Source organism: Xiphophorus maculatus, chromosome 21 (assembly GCF_002775205.1).
Source record: "Xiphophorus maculatus strain JP 163 A chromosome 21, X_maculatus-5.0-male, whole genome shotgun sequence".
Classification (NCBI taxonomy): Eukaryota; Metazoa; Chordata; class Actinopteri; order Cyprinodontiformes; family Poeciliidae; genus Xiphophorus; species Xiphophorus maculatus.
In genome coordinates this window covers 10,275,432-10,294,388 of record NC_036463.1, presented here as the reverse complement: position 1 = coordinate 10,294,388, position 18,957 = coordinate 10,275,432, and the positions used below count along the sequence as shown (strand labels likewise).

The 18,957-nt window shown below is 39.6% G+C and overlaps 2 protein-coding genes and 1 non-coding gene across 3 annotated transcripts; all 3 read right to left on the bottom strand.

Annotated features, from left to right (window-relative positions):
* Window positions 1-543: 543 nt before the first annotated feature.
* LOC102235798 (hedgehog acyltransferase like) lies at window positions 544-8,201 on the bottom strand. The gene is made up of 12 exons (XM_005797828.2): window positions 8,012-8,201; window positions 6,220-6,346; window positions 4,963-5,024; window positions 4,784-4,897; window positions 4,340-4,534; window positions 4,056-4,265; window positions 3,286-3,457; window positions 3,027-3,171; window positions 2,909-2,944; window positions 2,634-2,835; window positions 2,408-2,549; window positions 544-1,120 (listed from the first exon to the last, which is right to left on the bottom strand). Exons 2-12 carry the CDS (start codon window positions 6,323-6,325, stop codon window positions 918-920), a joined length of 1,587 nt encoding a protein of 528 aa, XP_005797885.1. The 5' UTR covers window positions 6,326-6,346; window positions 8,012-8,201; the 3' UTR covers window positions 544-917.
* Window positions 8,202-9,083: 882 nt separating this feature from the next.
* On the bottom strand, window positions 9,084-15,336 carry gars (glycyl-tRNA synthetase). The gene is made up of 17 exons (XM_005797827.2): window positions 15,028-15,336; window positions 14,580-14,681; window positions 14,048-14,150; window positions 13,503-13,644; window positions 12,959-13,047; window positions 12,696-12,772; window positions 12,467-12,612; window positions 12,230-12,379; window positions 11,768-11,930; window positions 11,510-11,674; window positions 11,337-11,444; window positions 11,109-11,254; window positions 10,944-11,029; window positions 10,754-10,863; window positions 10,116-10,209; window positions 9,833-10,023; window positions 9,084-9,540 (listed from the first exon to the last, which is right to left on the bottom strand). Exons 1-17 carry the CDS (start codon window positions 15,283-15,285, stop codon window positions 9,415-9,417), a joined length of 2,256 nt encoding a protein of 751 aa, XP_005797884.1. The 5' UTR covers window positions 15,286-15,336; the 3' UTR covers window positions 9,084-9,414.
* LOC111606313 lies at window positions 13,102-13,236 on the bottom strand. The gene has a single exon (XR_002752026.1). It is a non-coding gene; the product is annotated as a small nucleolar RNA SNORA84 (small nucleolar RNA).
* Window positions 15,337-18,957: the final 3,621 nt, after the last annotated feature.

Sequence of the window (18,957 nt, the reverse complement as noted above, 5' to 3'; positions counted from 1 at the left end):
GCATAAAGGCCAAAACATTTGATTTTGGTCTCATCTCACCCGAGCACCTTCTTACACATTTTTACTGGATCCTCTACATGTCTTCTGGCTAAATGGCGACTACAGAAGGTTTTTGTAGTCTGTACTTTTAATGTCAATGTCATTTTTGCTGCTTCACGTTATAACTCAGTTTCATGAAGTGCACAAATACATGTTGAAAATATTCTTCATGATCTGTGGATATCTGTTGCTGCCCCAGAAGCTCTCGGCCACTTCTCTGATTATTGCTCTGGCTCTGGCTGGTTTCCTTACTGACAAGGTATTGCAAAGTCAATGTGATTTCCTGAGTAGAAGTGAGGGTCGTTTGTGCAAAATCAGTTCAGTCTATAGTGAATTTTAGTAAAAGATGGTGATAATGTCAGCAGCATAATGTTGAAAAACACAACCTCTTGCAAAAAAATCCTTTTTTGTTATTAAAGAAAACTTTTTAAAGGCCAGTAAAAGCATCGGATGTCACTGGTTTGTTGAAGCGTTTCCATCAAGGGCTTACGTATAAGAGTCATGTGGGATTAAAAAGAGTTTTATTAACTGGTACTCATTACAAGAAAAATCTTTTCATGTAGACATACAGTCACATATCACTTTTTTCATACAGTAAAGTAGTAATTATCAGTGTCAGGGAAGTCAGTGCTTTGTTAGTCAGTAAATTTTTATAACTCCAGGCCTGTACAATATGTTACAATAAATATGACCTAATGTTTTCCACTAACTATTAATAACCCCTGCCATATAAATACTCAATCTTATTTACAGCCTGTGACTTCCTAGAATCATTAAAGATTCATTTTACAAAAGCTAATTAGGACATAATGAAGCTTCCAATATTCTCGACTAGATGGTCTGTTAGTCTCTGAACCTTTTAGCTGAATGCCAAATTTCTACTCTGCTTTTTCTTTGCTGGAATCAGCCACTGCCTGTGGAGCAGCAGTGGGAGGACAGGTGGGGGTGGCAGCATTAAGAGGGGGGTCAGGAGGAAGTGGATCAGGGTCATCGATGAGGGCCTGTCTTCTCTCTCGCTCCTTGATCACTTGAATTAGACAGTAGGTCACAAACATGACAATGACGGTAGTTATAGGAAAGCCTGGAGAAAGGAGAAGTTATAAATTCAAAACCATACAAAAAAAAAATCACACCAATCTTTATGTTGCTAAAATAAGAGATGCACCAAGAAATGAGCTGGCTAGTGAAATTGGCCCGAAAGTCCTCAAATCACCTCTGATCAGGAAGTGACTATCAGAAAATCTAACAGGGAACACATAGCTAAGAAATATCAGATTGCACTGATTATGGATGTTGTTACTGCTGAACTCAAAGTTTTGCAGTCAAGTGTTTGAAAGTAAAGTCAGAGGAAACACAGATTTAGGAAGTTTTTTTAAAGGAAGATTTTTATTCTTTGGAGGCTTATTAGCCGTTTATTCAGACTGGTACCAAAGAGCAAGATGTCAGAAAGTGCCGGTCAATTTGATCCTTTGCCATTTTGTGATTTTAGACCTTTTTACCTATTTGTGAATAACCACTGTCAAATCAGCCTTTGACAAGAATTTCTGACTCAAAAATCAAACATTTTACCAAATTTGTGAATGTACCGTACCAGGTGTACCAGTAGCATGCTTCTGTGTTGAAGTTATAACTGCTGGAAGAAGACTCATAGAGAGACATATTTTAGGATTAGTGGGATATTTAAAAAATTAAGACAGAGGAAACAGAAAATATGTAAGTGGACTCAACTCATCTTTTACCTAATGAATGCTGGAAATAGACAACTCTATGACTCTGTAGAGACACATATTTATGCTAGCAGCAGAGAGCAAGACTTTAAAAGGTGTTAGTTATTTTGCTCCTTTGATGCGTAATACTTTTGTTGTAATTTTGAAAATACCGTATATATTTCTGCTGTTATGAACAAAAGCAATACGCCTTAGGAAGTATTTTTACTCAGCTTGCAGATGCGCCATAAAAATTGCAAACTGACCTGGAGTTAATTTCCACAGATAGGATGACAACAAAATTACAGGCTCTGGTTGTCATAAATCATGCCAGATTTGTAAAATGGGCAGCCATATTTTGTTTTTTCCCCAAAAATGTATATTCTGTGGAATAAAGGTTGTCATTTTACATTTAGTGAAGCTAATCAATCAAATATGGTGTAAATAGAAGTTTAAAATTCCCTAATCATAATCATTTTTGTCTTATTTTTGAAGCACTAAAGAATAAAGAATGTAGGAAAAATATATTAGGATGCTATCAATTATAGTTTTTATAGAGAAATTGGTATATGCTAATCCTTATTGACAGTTTGAAGCTTTACAAAGACTGGAAATTTGAAATCGGGCCTGATCGGTGCATCTCCAAGTAAAACTCAAATTACCTTTCAGAAGCAGTCGCTTGGTGACCAACTTGACAAAATCCAAACTGTTCAGAGCCATAAGGTTGTACAGCACAATGCACCAAAAGTTGAACGTATTGAAGATTGCTCTGATGCGGCGGGACATTGCTTCTGACATAGCAGCCTGTCAAAAAAAAAAAAAGACATCAACACCTTCATATCTAAAAACAAGCAAACAAAAATATAGAATAAAACTGCAACAACACACCTCAAAGGATGCAAATGGCTCCATGGAGAAGACCTTAGCGGTCCACAGCTCAAAGTTGAGACCAAAACAGTTGAAGAAAGCCCAGAACAGGACGACCTCACAGGGGCCCAACCAGAGGATGGTGACGCCATAGGTGCAAAGCGTAGCCACCAGCTCCTCCACCACATTCTCATGCTTTCCACCAAGGTAATTATAAACATACCTGAGGACACAAAAACCATCAGAACCTCCTGCATCCAGCTGGACTAACAAAATGAATATTCAATAAATCTTACTTGCACAACCAGTCATTAATTCCTCTGTCAAAATGCCTACAAAAAAGAAAACAAAGTTTTATGCCATCCGGTTTTCAGTTTTAACCAAAAGGAGGCAAGCTTTGTATGCAGAACTTACGTTTCAGAGAACACATAGAGCATAGTGATGCACTTTGGTGGTTTTGGTGGGTCCAGGTGATCCAGTGTGGACACTGTGTTGATGACTCCGAACATGACAGCTGCTTTTATCCAATCGTAGACGAGGTTGACGTAAGCCAGACCCACTGGAAACGTGCAGGTATATTAGTTTTGTTGCATTTTTGGGCGTGCAGAAAAATGTCTCCCCTCCATGATAGTAGATAAAACTTTAACAATCACACAAATACTGTGGCACATACCCAAAGCCCAGTCAGAGAGGTGTTTCAGGAGCTTTATGTCAGTGGGGATGGTGAGGATGTACATGAAGTGGAAGAGGACATCCACTACAATAATGACTCCCAAATGGATCAAACCCTGCAGGCTGATGTTCCACATTTCCCTTTCTTTTCTGGTCAGGTCAGACTTATTGGCCTGCAGAGGGCAGCAAAGACATGACACCACTAGTCTTGTACAATACTGTAGATCAGATGTCCCGAACCCTGGTCCTCAGACACCACTGTCCTGCATGTTTTAAGTGCTTTCCTGTTGCTGCACATCCAGCTTAAATGAATAGGTGATTAACAGATTTAACAGATTAACAGGTAATGCAATCATGTAAGTCAGCTTTGCTGGAGCAGGGGAACATCGAAAACATGTAGGACAGTGGGCTCTGAGGATCAGGGTGTGGGACCACTGAGATAGATGATTCTGACTCATGAAGTTAGTTGGATGCAGTGGATATTAGTTGTGTAAGTGAAAAAGGGGATGAATACTATTGCATGTCACACTTTCTGATTTTTATTTTAAAACATAAGGAAGTCATGAGGCCATTTTTCCACTTTGCAATACTCTTTGCAGGGCACTATAAAAGTCTGAAAATACGATAGATAATATTCACTATAAACAAAAATATTAATATGCAACCTGGACACAAACAAGAAAAGAAACCGGTGCCATCTAGTGCATGAAATAGGAAATCCTGAAATCCTTAAACAGTTGAATGATCAATGGTCAATTAAAAGAAACTCACTTGCACATAAAATTTATCAAATGTCATGATGGGTCCAAAGTAGAAGAAAGGGAGGTAAAAGTTGTACTTGAGCAGCTCCAGGATGCTGTAGTTCCCATCTTTCCGTTCACAGTTTTCCAAAGCAAAACTCAAGCAGCGCATGATCGTGAACCCACAGCCTCCATAGAAGAGGACATGCCGCAGCTCAAAGTCTCCTTCCACAAAACCTGCCTGTGCGGAAAACTTACAGTGATTCTGCACACCGATAATCAAATGAGGGACTCAAAGTTTGCCAGCTGCTTCACCTGCCAGGACACAAAAGGTTCGCACTTGAACGTGGCGAGGGTGCAGAGACCAGCGACGAAGCAGAGCCAGCGGATTTTCACTAAGGAGATGCTGTAGAGCAGGATGCAGTGGGACAGCATGAGGGAGACATAGGTCCAACCCATGCTAGTCCATACTGCCAGCAGACCATACACCATGTAAACCAAGGACCTGAACTGTAAGAGACATATTACACAGAAAGGCTAATTTACATTGAAAAGGAGTAAATTTTAAGTCTACTTTCTGCTTCTTTTTCTTATTTAAAACTCACCAAATACAGGTTGAGATTAACTAATTAACATCACATCAAGACATCAATCAGTTTTCTTATCCTCTTAGCATTCATGCAGTTGTGATCTGCAGATGCTAACAGATTAAGAATGATCTAAAAAATAAAGTATGATTTATGGTAAAGTTTAAGCAACCTGAGGAGCCAGCATAGAGCAGATCTTTGCAAAGAGCACGTGACCAGAGAGGGCGAACAGGATGTGCTCTCTGAAGGTGGAAAACCACATCATCCACTCAAAATCTGCAGTGTCCTGTGGATAACAACGCAAATAATTAATACTATTCCAATGGTGTTAAATATCACATCATCACTTACCATTTTTCTCCCAAAGTATCCTGGTTTCACACTGGCTTTAAATGTCTTTCTGTTTACATTGGCTGAGAAGCATGGCAGCAGGATGGAAGTGAGAATAAAATATGTTAGTAATGACAAAAAATAATGAATAATTGCAAATTTATAATTTAATGTCACAGAACTTGGGTTTATCATGACAAATATATGTTCCAGTTGTTTTGAATCCATATGTGCTCTTATTAGACTTAAACAAAGGGTTCAACACAGAACAGTTTTCTTTTTGTCCTCTGTGGTATTAATAGTGACACCCGATCTACTGAGCATGCTCAGCATAGCTCTGACTCTTTAGCGTCACACTGAGAAACTAACATACGTGTATACTGCAGATTCTGTTTTGTTTATATGTAAAGTTACACTCCCATATTTAAAATTGACTTATTTTTGTATCGTTTTTTGATTAAAAAAAAAAAATTGTATTCAAAATCCCAAATTCTTTTTTTTTCAAAAAAATTATAATTTTCATCTTTTCATATTATATGCTCATTCTATCTAATTTCAAAATGCAACATATGTTATATGCATCATAAGATTATATTTAAAACTACCCAATTTCTTAAGTTCTTTATTGTAGATTTCCTACCATTTTATCTTTACTATGTTTTAAACAGTGTTGGGCTTTTGGCCTAATTTTTTCCCTTTACCTTTAAAAGGGAAAACAAAAACAAAGCTGATAAAAAAAAAAGTAAATAAATAGTCCAGTTAGTCCAGCTAGATTATATTATGTCAGCAGCAGTTTATGTCATTTGCTTAGCAAATAGTAAGATTTGATTTCATAATATGTGAGAATTAAATACTAAAATAATCTAAAATTAGCACTGATTGGTGTGTCTATGTGCTTCCAGTTGTAGAAGAGCAAGAATGGCAAATAACATTCCGCTGTGTGGGAAATAATACCAGGATGTAACCTTTCAGTGCATTTTCAAAAAGGTACAAGTGTCACTTTTCATATTTTTGTAGTCCTTGATGTCTTTGCAAATAAAACCTAGCACCAGTTTCATTTAAAGTTTATAGTAATTAATAAGATGTGCCAATTAAATGTTAAATAAGTATGTGCCAGTAAACACCAATAATATACTGGTGAGTTTTTACATTTTTGTGAAATTAAATGACCATATAAACAATTTTGACGCTTGTAACCACTGTGTGTGTCAGCATAGGATATCCTTCTCATTCTATCCTGTCTTTTGTTGGGTTATAAGAGCTCAGCAGCGTACTTACAGCTCGACACTTCAGAGATCCAGCTGGCTGCCCAGAACATGGCCAGACACAGCACGGTGTTGTAGAAGTAGATCTCGTACTTAGGAAGTGCAGCTTTGATCCCCATGATGACAATGAGTTTTGAAGGCTAATGAGAACAAGTCACAATCAATGCAGTGTGTTACATGTTTAGCTAAACATTATCTCAATTAATGATATACACAGAACCACGGCGTTTCCCCCAGTTGCCAAAACTGAAAAATAAAGGACATGACTACCAATCACTACAGAGCTTTTAACAATTTCTTCTGCTTTCAAGCTTGTATGCCTGAACTAAATGTTTCAGATCAGTCAACAAATTTCTATAGTAGAGAAAGATTACCTGAGAAAATTTTAAAGAGCAGTTTTCTAATGCTCATTTTATGCATTAAAGAAGGGAAAGGGTATCCAAATCAAAATGGCCCCATGTGGAAAAATAACTGCACTCCCATTTAATCATGACTTCACAGTGTTTGTTGTTAGACTTCACTAACCACACCCGGGTCGAATTATTGCCAGACCTTTAAAATCATAATAACCTGAAAGGAACCTGCCAGACAGAATGAAGTAGGTCAAAAAGCTCGAAAAACGCTGTATATTCCCTGATTGATCGCGGAATAACCACACACCCGACTTTGCAGTGCTTCAATCTGTCTATTTCACTGCAGACATTTTTGGGTAAATCAACAGGGAAATGCAAGGTGTGATAACCAGGGTTGAATTCCAGTTGCATGATTTTCAAGTTTTTCCACACGGTAACGACCGACAGCACACAAGTGTGGAAGGGCTTTCTGCAGGTTCAAATGGAAAAACTGGTTTTATTCTGCTTTTAATTTACTCTGTAAGCAAAACTGTTTGTCCCAATAGACTAATATTTGTGTTTAATGTAGGAACAAAGGTTCAACACACCTGAATCAAATGACTGAATCACCTCCTCAGTATGCAGTTAAGCTCTCCAGAGTTCCAACGACCTCATTATTTAACTCAGGTGTTTTGAAGCAGGGCCACATTTAAAGGTGGCAGGAGACCAGATATGGAGGCCTCGGTTTGAAGATCCCTGTTTAAATGTGTTTTCTCAAGACAAAAGTCAGAAAATGTTCATGCTTCCTCTTTGTGACAAACTTTATGAAGATGTTGGTGTCATTGTCCAGCAGAAATTGGCAATTGCTCCGACAAAGAATCTAGGAAGATGAGGGAAGTCAGACCCAACAATCCAGGCGAGCTGAAGGCTTCCAATAAAGTAATTTGATAGAAGTTACTTTAACAGAGTAATTTCTATAGAGTAAGTTTTGGATTTAGTTAGCTGCGAGCCAACATTAGCATAAACATGTAATAAATCAACAATGTAAGCTTTTGGCTTTGAAATTACTCAAATAAATTAACTGCAGGGATTTTGTTATGTGCTATAGAGTTGCAGGAAATGTATTAATATTTTTTTTTCTAAAAGTAGCACGAGGATAACATGGACTGAATACAATAGGGAGAGTGTAATGTGTCAACAAAGTGCAGCTGTCTGCTATTTTTAGCCAGACAACTCTACAGTTAATTCATGCACTCCAGCAGCAATATATGCTGGACAAAATGACACACTAAACTCACAACGCTTTGTATTAACCTGGACTTTCAGTTTTGATTTTCAGTGTCACAAAACATAAATGTAAAGTTAACCCTCTCCCCAGTTCAGTCCCCACATTGTCCTGTTAGACAGCCTGCTGTTCAAATGCCACACGGTCACACAGTTCAGTTTGTCCTCAGCACCTGTTGTGATACTGACCTTGAACGCAGCAGTCCCAAATGGTTTCCCACCAGAGTTTAAGTTTGGACAGATGGATGAAAACTCGAGATAAAACGTGAAGAGAAAGAAAATGAAAGAAATGTCAACTTTGTGTGGTGGTCATCCACAGAGCGCAGGGTGGACAGTGGGTCCCTCTGGCTCCCTGAGAGGGAGCTGCCGCTGGTTAAAGGTGACATGATGTATTTATACTTTGACCATTGACAGCAGGGGCGGGACAAGACTTCTAAATCAGTGTAATAGACTGTAGGTCATGTGATAATACAAGACGGTTTGTCAGCCGAGCAACAGATATTCAGCATTTCTCCATTTCTTGTATGTATGCAATTTGAGAAACTTATGTAGAAGGTCACCAAAATCATCTGGAGCATAACTGAAGCAGTGCACACTGTCAAAACTGTCTATAGTTATTGCATTAAATGAAAATACATGTTTTCCATTTCCCTCACTGCCAAATCTGCTTTAGGAAGGTTTAATCCTGTTGCAATTTTGAGTTTCAGTCTCGATATGCATGTCTCAGATTCTGAAACTGTGAGCCTGTTATCCAGCAGGAAGTGCCGACTAGTGAGGTTTGGTGGTTTTAAGTACTGCAAAAGTATTCATTTTTCTTTTTTCCCCATAAACTTTAACATATCTTATTAGGATGTTCTGTGACCGATCAGCACACAGACATGTTCACTAAAGTATTGTGTAGATTTGTATTCGGTGTATTTAGTTCTGTATCCTGCTGACCCAGACCTGCAGACAGTTTAGGCTCAGGAGTTAAACTGATTAGGGTGTGACACCATGACTTTCCTGTATTTTATTTTTAGATGTACCAGTATTTAAAAATCTTACCAAAGTCAAATCTCATTTTCAATGTAGATACTTGTAGATAATATGCAAATATCTGATATTACTGATTTTATAAAAGGCTCTTATTAATCTGGGACCTTCTTGGTTTCAATTCACTTTATATTTACAGTTCTATGGGGGGGGTTAATTGCAGAACTAACATTAAAACTTATGACTCCTAACTTTTAAACAACTTTACAGAAAACCCTTAAACCACAGGTGTCCAGGAAGTGCTGGCTGCTTTTAATTCAACTTGTTAAATATCGATCCATTCTGGCTGAAAAAGTGAGCAGTGAAAGTCTTCCACTGATACCCTGATTACATTTTTTTCCCTTTTTAAAGAACAAACGGTCAAATACAGATGCAAAGTTGTTCACTGACGACGTCCTGTGTAGGTGTTGCCTCAACTCTTAGATAAACATTTTAGTGATTGAAGTGGGATTGGTCCACCTGTGTGGTTCATCACAACATAACTGCAGGATTCTTCTTGGTGGTGCGTTTGCATCGAGTCCGAAATATTTATGGGGCTGCTTGCAAAGGAAATGCGAGCTCTACTCCTCAATTGTCTCCTTTTTACTCGTCTCCTGTCCCTCAAAGATGGGATACTCGCTTTCCACTTCTGCCCAGGTCAGGGTGCCGTTGGCCAAATCGCGAACAATAACCGGCAACTTGTTAACCTGAAGAGGAACGGGGGAGAAAGGCATTAATAGATAAAGCTATAATGATTTTGTAGGAAGTGTGTAGATCATATAGATGACGAAGATAATTTGAGCAATTACAAAAAAAGCAGTTTTCAAATGAACTACTTTGTAATGGGGGGAAAAACTATATAAACCCACATGATCTAACATGGTAACTAACCACCCCTAACTGCTTACCCAATGGTGCTTTAGCTTTACACCAAATGTATTATGAACCAATTGAAGCTGAAGTTGACAGAAAAAAAAAAAAAGGGAGCGGTTGCTGTACCTCAGCCCTGATCTGCCTCATTGAATCACGGTCCCTCAGTGTGGCCGTGTGAGGCGTCTTGTTCACCGTGTCAAAGTCAATGGTGATGCCGAATGCCACGCCGATCTCGTCTGTCCTAGCATAGCGCCTCCCGATGGATCCGGAGGAGTCGTCCACCTTGTGTGACACGCCGTTTTTGGTCATGGCCTCGGCTAATGTGGAAGAACATAGGAACAGTGGGTAAATATCCTGAAATACGTCAGTTCTTTAAGGGTGAAAATTAAAATAGTAGGAAGGAACTTACATAGCTCCTTCACGAAAGGCATGAACTCTTGGTTTTGGCTCAGAGGTAAGACAGAACATTTGTATGGAGCTACAGTCGCAGGGAAGCTAAAGTACTATAAAAAAGAAACATATGATAAACACAAACAGAAAAGGCTCTGACTTTAAAGAACACATTTAAATATATAGTAAATATAGGTTTAAAAAAATAAATGCAATATTAGCCATTGAAAAATCCATGGTTGAAGAATGTATTTAACTGCTTCAAGAGTCCAAAAACTCACTTAAATGTTGTTTTAGCAAACCATTCCACAAACTCCACTGGAAGCCATAAGAATAATAAAAGCTTCTCAACTAGATCAGGGGTGTCCAAAGTCGGTCCTCGAGGGCCGGCATCCTGCATGCTTTAGTTCTCTCCCTGGTAGTAGTAACAACCTTTTCAGTCTGTCAATGTTCTTCTTAGGCCTTCTAACGAGCCATTATTGGATCCAGGTGCGTTAAACCAGGAAGAGAACTAAAACATGAAGGATGCCGGCCCTCGAGGACCCACTTTGGGCACCCCTGAACTAGATTGTTGAAGTCTGACAGCAGTATTTAAAACTAATGGAGAAATTAAAGTGTTACACAATTCACCCACTCTGGTAACTTAACTAAACCTACCGTTCTCTGCTCATCGCCTTCTCTGATGTGGAATGTGTGTTCAAAGATGGTGTACATGATTCTACCGATTCCAAAGGAGGGTTCAATGACACTGGGAACAACTTCCTCCACTGCAGTTGAAGGGAAATGCAAGCTATAACATTTGATGACTGGTAAATAATCATTTTTATTCCTCAAAAGACAATCTCACCATGCAAGGTCTTCTGGAATCTCTTTACTCCGACCATTTCCTTTGTGAGTTTAAAGGTCTTCCCTTCAGTCTCGATTGTGAACTCTCTGTAGAGCAGAAATACATTATTGAAACTATGTGAAAACTAATGTTCAACAGTCCTATAAACATAAGAAATTCACTAACCCATTATCATTCAGCAGCTGTTCCTGCTCTGCAATGAAGCATTCGTCACACACCGCCAGATATTCCATTGCTAACTTAGCATCCTTTTTATAAGCCTTCCCAATTGCTCCTTTGTTGGGCTCAAACTGGACGACATTAACGGTTTTGTGCAGAGAGGTTAAAGGCAAATACAATTAACAGGACAAATACTAATACTAGTAGTATGTAAACCAGTAGTTTAAAGGATATAGGCTCTTTCAGAGGTTTCTCGGCAACTAGCGGGACCTTTGTGGCTCTTGCATGACACTTCAGATCGTAACAAGACCGGTCGGCACAGCCCACGATCTCAATCCAACCCTACAAAAAATTATATTTTAAGCAGCAGAACTAGAAAAACTACATTAGTCTGTATTGGTGCTTACGTAGGAGGTCTTGGTTTCAGCATCCCAACAGTCACAGGCATAGTGAGCCATCTCGTTGTCCATGTGCTGTCGGAAACGCAGCTTATCTTTGGCAACACCAACTTTCGTAAGGTAGAGGTAAATCCTCCCAATAAAATATCCCAGGACAGAGTTATTAATCACTCCCTGAAGAAAACGATAAAAAAATAAATCAGTTTCCATTTTAGATTGCAAGTAATATCACGCTTCTACAACTGGGTAAGAATCACAGATATTTACTTGTTCCACAGCGTCTCCCAGCCTCATGATATGGGCTGACTGGCCACTTGTCTGTGCTTTGGATGAGTATAACATGATGTCCAGGTCTGCCACACTGGAGAATTTAGGATGGACCTTCTCATTTGGATCCACAAAGTGCTCGATCTCAGCCATGGTGAACTCCCTACACAGACAGGGTAGCAGGTACATTCCAGTTTGTTCTCTCCATCCAAATGCACAACCAGCAGTGTTACTAGACATTTCCATGTTAAAATTTTATAGAGATCCAGACATAGGCCTAAGACAGATAGATAAATGCAACTTTTAAATAAGAGTGTATTAAAAATTGCCTGGAAATTAAGTTGTTTACTCTTGTCTTCTTTCATCATTATCCAGACCTGCAAAGATGCTTAAATCCAATTCCAGACTTTATTTTTTTTCCCCATCATACAACCCCAAAGAGGAATTCTGAGGACTGCTCACCTAACCCGAATGAGTCCAGAGCGAGGAGAGATTTCGTTCCGGAAAGAGTTTCCAATCTGAGCAGCGGCAAAGGGAAGTTTCCCCTGGTTGAACTCAAGGAGCCGCTTAAAGTTGAGGAAGATTCCCTGAGCAGTTTCAGGCCTCAGATAGCTGGAAATATATGTCATATTCAGAGATTTTACAAAAGAACAAAAAAACATTACAAACTGTCCCCACAGTTTAAATGCTTTAACACACCCTGGCATATTCCCTCCTGGTCCGATGGATGTCTGAAACATCAAATTGAAGGAGATGGGAGCGGTGAGCTCATTTCCTGTGGTGGGAGACTTGACGTTGTATTTCACAAAAAGGTCCGTCAGCTCTTGTTGGGAGTAGTTGTCCAACTAAAAATGGTTTTAATAACATTAATAATCTGGTCAGAAACCATTTGCTCACCGAGAAAATTATATCTTTTTGTGGAACTGACCTGAGTGATGACACTGTCCATCTCTGCCTTTTTCTCAGCTGCACATTTCTTATCAGACATGAGCTTCTGGAGATGAGCTGCAGGTGAACAAATAAAGCAGTAAAGTTATAATTAAAGACAACTATTACTGACCAGTTTACAAGATGAAAAATGTTAAGCACAGCCAGTAAACCATTAAAAGAAGAATCTATAAGTTTTAATTACTAATGAGTCAAGAGTCCACTTTTAAAAACTCATCTCTTAACCTTAAGTAGTGTTTTTACCTTTCAGAAGGTGGTCAGCCCTGAAGCATTCACCATTTTTGACATCTTTCACCATATAGTCTGCAAACTTTTCCACGTGTCCAGATGTCCTGGAACAAAACACAGCAAGAATGAGCTTCAAGGAGGAAATTTAAACCAAAGTCAAATGTATCTGCGACCGGGCTATGGAGCGCTGCTGTAGCTGCAGGTTCCATGCATAAAATCACAGAAGTTTGTATGCGCCCGTCAATAAAAACCTACAGCTCGGCACTTTTAGCCGACTCTAGGAACCACAAGGCGCCTTCAGCAGAGGCAGTGACTGAGTACAAAACAATAACATTTTCTGACTTTAGTCACAGAAAAAAAGAAAAAAAGTCAAATAACCGATTTGGCCTTTTCAGTAGATTACATCAAAGGATAAGAGAAGAAATGTTCGAATTTAAAATGATATGTCTGCACTTCAATTGAGCTTATTGAGAGAAATAAGTCAGATAGATGTGCAGACGTAATCGAAAACATTTCTGTTGCATGAACAAGGCTTCCAGCACTGCATCAGTGCACCTACTTGAGGACAGGCTCAGGAGTCAGCATGGTGCAATCGATCTCCAGGATCTGCTCCTCCTGGATGAAGTGCTGCCTCCACACCTGCAGGATGTTGTTCTTCAGGGCACAGCCAACAGGGCCAAAGTCATACAGGCCGCTCACACCTGAGGAACGGTTACCAATCAGAAACACAAATATAATCCTTTTTTGACCAGCTAACACCATTTCACTGAATTCTTTAACATTTAATTAGAAAATTTAACAGATTTCTAGACACATTTTCCCACTATTTTTAGTTTGTTTATCTTCACTTAAAAATACAAACATCACTAAGAATTTCTGCAGGCTAGCTTAGATTGAAAAATCAGCAAAAGCCAGACACTAACTGAAGGACACAAGGTATGAAAGGAAGGACAACATCAGTTAAAAGAAAGATCTCAAGAAAAAGAACGAAAAGTATGCAAACATCATTTAAGATTTTTCATCCCAATAAATTACAATTCTTATAATAATGATAAAAAAAATCTCACAACTGCCCACTCTACTAGTAGCTATGCAACACGTTACCTCCATAGATGGCAAAAGCCTGATCATAGAAGAACCGCCTCTTCAGAGTGTCCTCCATCTTGGTTCTGTCAACAATATCATCTTTGGGTTGCAGCGACAGCTCCTGTGAATGTTACATCACCTTTTCATGTCAGAGTGTTGCACACGTACAAATGCTAGGATGCAAGCTAGCTGCTTAGTAAAACAAAATGGATCAAAACAGTTTATATGTGAACCTAAAGTAGAATCAGTGTAAGACCAGGTCAAGCAGCATGTTGCAGAAATCAGATGGTTGTTTAATAACTACTGTTTGGATCGTAGGCGATTCTATAAGAAACGTCTCTGGACTGACATTTGTGGTGAACTGGTGATAATTTCATATTTGAGCAAAGTGGAGATGATCATCCAGGTTTACTGAACGCACACTCAAAAGCCCAAAACTATTCATACTGTGCAACAGATTGCATGAGATTTGAAGGTGAATTTGTGAACATGGGGTAATTCTGTTGAGTGCATTCTGATCAAAATCAAATGAAGATCACAAGTGATTTACCTTGGCCTCTAAAGTCCTCTTCCTTGCTTTCAATTCTGCGACGGCTTTGGTGACATCTACATCAGGAGCTCCTTCCTGTTTCATTTTGCGTACCAGGTCCCCCTGAGGAAAATAATTAGAGCAAACCCTTGAGACAACTACAGGCGCCACTGGGCTCCGGTTTGGGCCTGTTTTACAAAGCTAAAGGCCGATTATAGATGTGGAGTTTTGGCACCAGCAGATCAGCCTCCTTTCTGCACCCCACCCTGCAGCTAACCACTGTCTGAAGCTGCAGAAGCGGCTCAACGTGGCACACAGCACATGATTGTCAGCTAGCAGCAGCTAGCTTCTTGTGCACTGACAGTTTGTATCAGGCGGTATACACACAAGTGGTTTATTGTTAAAACTGAACCGTATGGGGCCCATTCTGTTAACTAATAGCGAATAAAAGCAAATAGATCAGCTGTACCTGTTCTTTGACTGCCTGCCTCAAAGGGGCGAGAATCTCCTCAAAGTTGCCGTCCCCCATGGTTTGTCCTTCCGTGAGCTGCAGCCAGAGGCTCCTCTGCTTCTTACTACACACACAGCCCGACGCTGAAAAAGGCCTTCTTCCGGGGGGATGGCGGAGCGACAACCGGACGAAGCGGGCAGTGACTAGCGGACAGAGGGAGGGAATCTCAGTGGTGGTCCTCAGCAGAGCTGATGCAGCGATGCGGAGAAGAAGCATGGACCGGTGAACTGCAACCACAGGAGAATGATGAAATCTCTGGAAACAAGTAAACACCGCCTGCAGCACGGGCTCGGCACTTTCGCTACAAATCACACCCAATAATAAGGAATCTATCTGCAGATTCGTTGAAAACTGGAATACTTTTTTAAATTATTATTTTTTCTACTAAAATTACGGGGGGAAAAATCTAGTAAAAATTAAATAAAAGTCTTCGGGGTTCAAGTCCAAAACCGGTTGTGGAGTAACATGCATAAAAGTAACATGCTTAAAAGTAACATGCATAACAATATCAAAAATGTTTTGTAACAGGTGGAACCACCAGGTGTCGCACCCTCCACAGCCTGAGCTTCCATAAAAGGGAAGCTGGAAAGGTGGTGGCCGAGTGTCAATTTTCTGTGTGTGACCAGGTGTGTGTTGGACCCACGCGTTCCACTGTTTGCTGGCTGCGGCAGGTTTGGAGGAATACTGTTTTAAATCGATGCTCTTAAATAAGTATGTGCTGACATGGTGTTTTTATACAGGGCCACACTGTTAATGACGTTTCGGTGGTAGCGTTACCTGGGCGTGTGGTTGGTCGACGGCCCAGGTGTGTGGTTTGGCGAACTGGAGAGCTGATGGGTCACCCGGTTGGACAACTGTTTCACCCGCTACTGGTGCGTTCACACCAATGATGTAATGATGACAAAACCGTCATGCAAACACGGTGTTTTAATACCGTCGATATCTGTATTCAGCTGTTCTTAGGTCGGCTGCAGGCATTGATCCGTCTTTCACATTTTTGCAGACTCCAGTTTTGAAAATGGAATAAAGTCCATTCCGCCATCTAAATGCTCTGTGTAAAGCTGCCTTCTGCATGTTCCCCACTGACAACCAAGGGCGTAGGAAGGAGTCTGTGTGGGTCGGGGGTGGGACCCATATCGGAAACCTGACAGATCAGTAAATAACTTGAGCAGAAATGTCATAAACAATTGTGCCATCAACACGTCAGTAACGCGTTACTCTAATCTGACCCCTTGTTTCAGTAACAAGTAATGTTACTCCCCTCCCCCCCTTCTCCTCCCGGTTCCTACGACTATGCTGACAACTTTTAACATATATTTTTTTCCAGATTATTTTCCACCAAATCCCTAAGATTGCAATGTATTTAATAGCAAACAATCATCAAATCTAGCCAGACCGCAGCGCATGGTAGACCCCAAAACTTTGTCCTCCAGGTAAGGGGTGTTTACTATTTACTTTGGGACAAATTGTGACAAACCCACTGAATTGATTGACAGGGGCCATCATATCAATTGAACAAGTGCGCACGCCTGACATTCAAAGTGCGTAACAGAGGTGACGAAACACCAATGGTCCCCCCACCTCAAAAATGAAACACCGGCGCCTCTGTTTCCAGGTTATTTTGAAAACATGTTTTTGTGTAGGATATGCAGTAATTGCGTTCAGTCACTAGAGGCCACTGAAAACAAGCTCTGTGCTCAGGCTCACAGATCTGTAATAACAGCTTTTCCTGTCAGCGCTGCTGTAGACTTTTGAGGTGAAAGTTGAACTCATACATTGCAATTTCTGGTGAAGTTTGGAGTAAAGTGAAGTAGAAATACTGAAAATTACTGGATCAAAATTACAGATTTAACTGGTTCGAATCCCAGACTCAAACTTAAAATGTACAATGCCTTCAAAGTACTATCTTCTCAAGTTGCCTAATGAGTATATCGACTCCATCTGTTTGTAATTTGATCTTTTCTGATTTTTATACTTTTAAAAACCACCGTTATGTTCTGTTTGTGTAAGTCTGTCACATCAAATCACTGTAAAATACATATTTATGTTATTGTTGTAACAAACTAAATGAGGAAAAGTACAAAATACATGAAATCTTGTCCACGGACTCGTCAGTTTATCATTTCCAGTAAAAGTAATCTAATGACTGAAAATTATTTTCAAATGTAAGCAGAATATCTACGTTGTAGTTCTAGTAGTTCTTTACTTACCACTTTTCACAATAAAATAGTTGAATACCATCAGCGGTGAAAATGCGGTGGTGCGGTGGTTACCTGATTATAAAATCTCAAACATTTCATTCCTTATTTATTGTGTCTGCAACCTGCATCATGCGGTGAAGTTTTGTATGTCATCAGATTTCAATTATCTGTCTGGTCTGGGCAGACTCTGTAACCTGAGCTGGATGGAACGTGATTGTGCAAAGTAGCTGTGAGAGCTGTGTCGTGGTGTCAGTTGTACACATACGCCGTTGTGGGCCACCAGGACACAGCCACTGACCCACATTGAGAGCAACATGTCGGCAAGGAGATTACACACTAATTATGAGCAGCATCAGCAGATGACAGTCCGCACCTACCACTGTTTCCCTTCTGTCTGTACGCCATCATCAGACACTCATTTCCCAGGTGGGGTCCTTTGAGGCGATGTGTTCCTGGGCTCCATTAAAGGGAACAGCTGATGTGACTAGGGAAGGCTTGTGAATGCGTCACCACTGGCAGTGGACCAGAAAACCACTTTATGTCCCCTGCTGTTATTCTACAGCCCATTGAGGCTGAAGCAGTACGAGTCCTGCTTGTTTCATAGGGGATTAACAGGGTAAAGGTCTTAACATTGATTAACACTGATGTTGTACACTAATTTAGGAATAATTTCTGTTTGAAGACATGTTAGGAGGGTCTTTAATTTGAAACAGCATAGAAGCAAAAGACCAACGTCCAAAGAAATACCAGTGATCAAAATTGATGGCTGCACACACAAATCAAAAATCAAGTCTAGCATTCAGAATAAAACGGTATTTAGAATCTTATTTGAGGTCCAAGATAATGTGTGAGAAAAATAATTGCCTTTGAACAGATTTCTTATATTTCTGCTATTTTCTTACACTTGACTGTTTCAGATCATATCGTAAAATCAAGGATCAGTATTTATGAAATGCAGTTTTAAAATTTATAATTTCATTTACCGATAAAGCAAGTTGTCCAACCCAATCTGACTCTATGTGAAAAAGTAATCACTCCCTCATCATGATAATTGAATGGGTCGCGCTGGGGGGTGAGAACTGCTTGCACTAACCGTAAATAAACTTTTCATGCTTTGGGGACATTTTTGCCTTTTTCTTCTTTGCAGAAATGTTTTAATTCAGCCACTTAAGAGCAATTTATTGTTCCACTAATGACGGCAATTTATCATGTTTGACTGTGCCATCATGTTTTACAAAACTTCTGTTTCTTTTAAGTCATACGCAACAAGACACTTTTCTTTAGATGATGTCTTATTTCTTAAGACCTGTTAGCCTACTTAATGTTGTCAGACAGGTTCTCTAACTATTTTGTCTTTCAGATCAGTCAGTAATCAGGTATGTGTGCGACAATTGAAATTGAATTAAGTTTTTTAAAAAATGCAGACAATTCTTTAAGCTATGATTTAACAAGGAGTGATTACTTTTTTTTCCACGAGGCTTGGTTGGTCCGGATAGCTCAGTTAAACTAATTTACACCGTCAATTTAGCTTCGGTTAATGTTTTTTTTTGTTTGTTTGTTTCTTGGGTTGAAATAATTTTAATTACATTGGTTCAGTAGTTCTTTACCATCTTAAACAACTTCAAGGTTTTATGAATAATTTATTTATTTTTTTGCCCTTCAGATGCTTCAGAGGGTTGTATGCGTG